General features: G+C 46.1%; 1 protein-coding gene across 1 annotated transcript; it reads left to right on the forward strand.

Annotated features, from left to right (window-relative positions):
- Positions 1–1,538: 1,538 nt before the first annotated feature.
- LOC117788702 (POU domain protein CF1A) lies at positions 1,539–5,022 on the forward strand. The gene has a single exon (XM_034627541.1). It carries the CDS (start codon positions 2,045–2,047, stop codon positions 3,359–3,361), a length of 1,317 nt encoding a protein of 438 aa, XP_034483432.1. The 5' UTR covers positions 1,539–2,044; the 3' UTR covers positions 3,362–5,022.
- Positions 5,023–5,796: the final 774 nt, after the last annotated feature.

Here is a 5,796-nt window from a genome sequence, read left to right on the forward strand (position 1 = left end):
ATATTTTTGTTGTTGCTATTTTTAGCTTGGACGCTCTATTAAATCAAAAGCCGAACAACAGCAACAATGTCTGTCACACAGAGAGAAAAATAGACAGACAGAAAGATAGAGGAAGAGACACAAAGGGCGACAAAGATGTCAAAGACGACAAAGAGTTTTGTTCCATATCCAAATCGCAATCTATGCAAATGGATGTGAAAAATAAAAATACTGTAAAATTCGAAAATCAAATAAAATCAATAAAATAAGCGCGCGATGGATGTTGGAAATCAATAACTATTAAGGAGAATGCTTTAAACACACGCACACACACACACTCACTTTAAGTAGTTGTATAGACAATGGAGCTTTCTTTGAAAAGTAACTGACAAATATGCATAACAAAAACAAAGTAACTCAACGAAACTGGACGAAGATTAAAAGGTTGTAAGATTTGCATGCAAATTTATTGGCTCGCGATACAATTCAATTAATGTGCGGACTGATTTTACAGTTGTTCTCGGACGCGTTAGATGGATCCGATACGAATGTATATATATAAATATCGGTAGATAGCGACTTTGTTTGCCCAGTTAACCGTTGTCCATTGCCAGTTCGCCCGATTGTCTGATTGTGCGATTGTCCGTTTGCCAGTTGCATTTGCCCGCCCATTGCCCATTTGCCCAATGCACACGCCCAACTCCAACAGCATACACAAGCATACACACACACACACTCGCAGGCACACACAATAACAAAATGGAAGCAAAAGTTGGCTGCCCAAAGAGCGTTGATAGCAAACTGAACAAAGCTTCCTGAATTCAGCTTCAGTCCTTAGCAAAAGCTTTCAATGCCTGACAGAGGCACACACACACACACACAGAGACATGTATACTCATGCACACACACAGGCACATCTACATATGCCTATGCTCTCTTGCGCTCTCGCTCTCCCTTGTGCTAGAGCAGGCAATTAAAAATGTCACTCTGCATGGGAATGTGACGAAGTCTGCGTTTGGTGGGCGTCACTGGAAAGTCGCTGTAGAGCCCAATAGAGCGCAAGTCGACTTCCAGTCGTTGTGCGCTCTCTCAGGCCATCTCGCTTGCGCTGCTTGCGCTCGCTCAGTGGCAGTTTAGCCGTCTCGCTTGCACGCCTCGCATATTGGAAGACGGGTTGAAAACTGGTTTACGCTGTGCGTGCGCCTGTGTGTGTGTGTGCGAGTGTGTGCGAGTGTGTGTGTTGTCGTTGTTGAATGTCGAGAGCGCCGTCTACGTAGCGCCGTTGGCCGCTGCATGACGTTAGTTCACTTCGATAGCTCTACGAGTTTGCACGTGAATTTGTCCCATAGGCTCATCTGCGTCTCTCAGTTGTCAGTGTCTCTGTTATGTGCGGCGTCTCTGAAAAATCTCAATCACAATTCTGAATAGCGCAATCTACACAATATCTGAAAATTGCCACGATGTGTTTGTGACTTGACAACGATAAAACAACAACGATTACGGAGAGCAACAACAGTGAAATTATAAAATATAATACAAATATTTTATTGAATACAACAACGTTATTAAATTCAACAACAAGTGCCAAGTGTTGAAAGCAAGCAAAATAAGTGCAACAACAACAACTACTACAACTACTACAACAACAACAAGAGCAAATTACAACTGTTATAAAAAGTAACCAAATTTTGATAAACTGAAAATAAAACGAAGCAAAGAATTCAACAAATTTGGTCGTTACGCCGTCGGTGACGAAACTTGTTGAGTTTGTTGTGTTGTCTGGCGTGTGTGCGTGTGTGTGTGTGCGGGTGTGCTTTGAGTGTGTCGTGTGTGTGTGTGCGAGTCGCGCGATCGTCGCGCCCCGCCCGCCACGCCCACAAATTTGTTGGTCGCCACGTTGCCAGTAAAAGACTTCAAAACGGTTGCCTCACGGTTTGAGTGGAATGAGCATAGGGACTCAGGTCTTCCTTTCGATCGATCGGTCTACAAAGTCGTTAAACTGAGCCCCAACTTGGAGCCCTACCCCGCCAGCGTGGAGGGCCTCAACAGCCCCAGAGCGGTGGGGATGGCCGCTACCTCCTATATGACACCGCCGAGCGGTGATCTCGACATGGCACTCGGCGGCGGCGGTGGCGGTGGCGGTGGTGGTTATCACACATCCTCGCCCCGCTCCGCCGCAGATGCTGGGGAGATGAAGTACATGCAGCATCATCATCATCATCATGCGGCTGTGGCTGCGGCAGCGGCACACCAGCAACAGTTGCCATCGTCGCCCTCGCCCAATGGACAGGTGCAGGGCCAGGGGCAGGGCAACAGCTTGGGCGGCCTGACGCCCGGCTCCGGATTGGGCAGCTGGAGTGCATTGCATCCGGATACGTGGTCGCTGCCCACACACCATACGACGCATCATCATCCCGCCGCCGTTGCTGCCGTTGACTCCGTCAAGCAGGAGATGTCACATTTGTCGCAACAGACGCGCATCCAACAGGGCATGGCCTCGCCCCATGCGGCAGCCGCGTGGCATGCCCCACATGCGGGCCACTATGCACCCACCGGCGGTTCGCCGTTGCAGTACCATCATGCGGCCATGAATGGCATGCTGCACCATCATCCGGCACATCATGCCGCCCAGGTGGCGCCACTGCATCATGCGCTGCGCGGCGAGTCGCCACAGTTGCACATACACGCCCATCACATGGGCGTCGGCGGGGGCGGGGATCGCGATACGATTAGTGGCGGTGAGGAGGACACGCCCACATCCGATGATCTGGAGGCATTTGCCAAGCAGTTCAAACAGCGACGCATCAAGCTGGGATTCACACAGGCGGACGTGGGTCTGGCACTGGGCACCCTGTATGGCAATGTCTTCTCACAGACGACCATCTGCCGGTTCGAGGCTCTACAGTTAAGTTTCAAGAACATGTGCAAGCTGAAGCCGCTGCTGCAAAAGTGGCTGGAGGAGGCGGACTCGACGACAGGATCGCCGACGAGCATCGATAAGATCGCCGCCCAGGGACGCAAGCGCAAGAAACGCACGAGCATCGAGGTGAGCGTTAAGGGTGCCCTGGAGCAGCATTTCCACAAGCAGCCAAAGCCATCGGCCCAGGAGATCACCTCGCTGGCGGACTCCCTTCAACTGGAGAAGGAGGTGGTGCGGGTGTGGTTCTGCAATCGGCGGCAGAAGGAGAAGCGGATGACACCGCCAAATACACTGGGTGGGGATATGATGGATGGCATGCCACCGGGTCATATGCATCATGGTGGCTATCACTCCCACCACGACATGCACGGCAGCCCGATGGGCAACCACTCGCATAGCCACAGTCCGCCCATGTTGAGCCCCCAGAATATGCAGTCGGCACACCAATTGGCGGCTCACTAGCAATCAGAAATCCAGGAGTCGAACTCAGCTGCAGCTGCGTCCACTCCTGCCAACAACAATAGTCTGCACCAGCAACAACAGCAACAGCAACAACAGCAACAACAACAGCAGCAGCAACACCTACAGCAACAGCAACAACAGCAGCAGCAGCAGCAGCAACAACAACAGCAGCAGCAGCAGCAGCAACAACAACACACGCCCAATACGCCCTCTTCCAGTGCGGGATCCTCGGTGACGATGACAAGCCAGGGACAAGTCATGTCACCACAAAGTCCCTTGGGCAGCTCCTCAGCTGGTGGTCAGACAAATAATAACAACAACAACAGCAGCAACAATAACAACAATAACAATACAAGCACTAACAACAACAACAACAGCAATGAGGAGCAAGTAAAGCAACAACAACAGCAGCAACAGCAACAACAACAACAACAACAACAGGCATCCAGCATTGCAGCCGCTGCAGCAGCTGCCATGTACATGGATCCCATGCGTTATCAGCACGCCCACCATCCACATCATCCACACCAGCATCCACACTTGAATCCCGCGCATCATCCGCATCTATTCCACACCAGCGATCAGTTGCAGCATCCGCATGCGCAACATCTGCAATCGCAGCAAACGAGCGGCAGCAACAGCTCACAATTGTCGCCGGGTGCCGGCAGCAACAGTGGATTGCCGCTGCAACCGCCGAGTGCCGCATCGCCAGCGGGCTCGGCGTCCAGTGTGCTGGGTGGTCATCTCAATTTGAATGCCCATTCGGCGGCGGCACTGCATCAGCATCATCATCACTATCAGCACCATCATCACCAGCAGCATCATCATCACCAGCAGCAGCAGCAACAGTTGCACGCCCGTCGCCTCTTCGAGCTAAGTCTGCAATTTGGTGCCGCCGCCGCGCCGGGTGCAGTGCGTCATTTCAATAGCTTTGGCGGTGGCGGTGGTGCCGGTGGTGAATAGCATTCGTCGGCCGCCTGGTTTGGCTACGAGTCCTCCTAGGACACAATGCCGGACGGGTGGCCGTGACTGCAATGCAAGCGCGAGCAGCTTTAGGATCCATAGATCCTCTCCAGCTGCCCAGCTGCTACTACCCCAAATTTCTACCAGTGCATTAATCTGTGTTACAACTTCAAAAACAAAACAAAAACAAATACAAAAACTAAGTGGATCAAGTGGATCAATTGGATGAGTTAAAAATTTAGCATATAGTTGATATTCCTTCGCTGCCCCCCTCTTTTAATTAATTTTTTTGTTAAAACGTTAAAGTTTCCAAAACTTTCTAAACAATTCAAATGTAAAAATTTTTTAAAATTTATATAATTAATGAACAAACGAAAAAAAAAACACGCAATTCAAATCAAACGTGAAACCAAGTGATGTTGTTTTTAAATCTAAATTAAATCGCAATCGGATTGAAGTCAATATCGATAACTAGCTAAACAAAAGAAATGAGTAAACAAGTGCGACAAGTGTTAAGATTAATTGTTAATAATACTAATTACTTACAATATATGTATCTATATATACCATATATTATCGAACCTTTGGCCTTCAGCTGCGTTACCACCAAGCAAGGTAAATCTTAAACCATCCCACACTCTCCACACTTGCAACTTGTCGCCCAGTTGATAGCAAAGAAATACACACGAAACTAAAAACAAGTTAAATAAACAACAAATATAAATATTAGCAAATAATGTTTGTAGCGAGTGCTCACTGTGGTTCGAACCGCCACCCAAGACTCGAGGTTCTAGCTAGGGTTTTAGTTTAAAAAGCGGCCGTGCAGATACATATATATATATATATATATATATACTATAACTATATATACAAATATAGCCAGTAGATTGTACTCTAAAAATTATAAACAAAATACAAAATGCAAAAAAAAAAACATACACAGAATTTAGAATTTAACGCGCGGCGCGGAAACCACAACATAAAAATTAATGATTTAAAAATTAAAATTAAATTGCAAAAATAAACGAAAAGAAAATACAAAAGATTCTGTAAATAAAAACTACAGTTAAGTCATATTTTTAGCTTTAAATGCAATTGTAGATTTTTTAATAAATATTAAAAGAAAAAAAACGATTAAGAAAAAAGGCAAAAAATATTCATAAATAATAATAATAAATTGTAATTTCTAGGCGATAATTTAATAAATTAGGCACATGACGTTTAGTTACTTAGTAAGTACTGTACTTTCTCTTTAAGCAAATCGAATATATATAAACACACACACACCTATACACAAACACACAGACACGTAGCTAAATCTTAAAATATAATTGAAACGTAATCAAATAAACAAAAATGCTAAATTGTAAAATATATAAAATTGATGTAAATTTAAAATACAAAATGAAATTATTTCAAACAAAAATAATAGATGTGTATAAAACAGAAGAAAAAAAAACAAAAAATATAAA

This window comes from Drosophila innubila, assembly GCF_004354385.1.
Source record: "Drosophila innubila isolate TH190305 chromosome 3L unlocalized genomic scaffold, UK_Dinn_1.0 0_D_3L, whole genome shotgun sequence".
NCBI lineage: Eukaryota > Metazoa > Arthropoda > Insecta > Diptera > Drosophilidae > Drosophila > Drosophila innubila.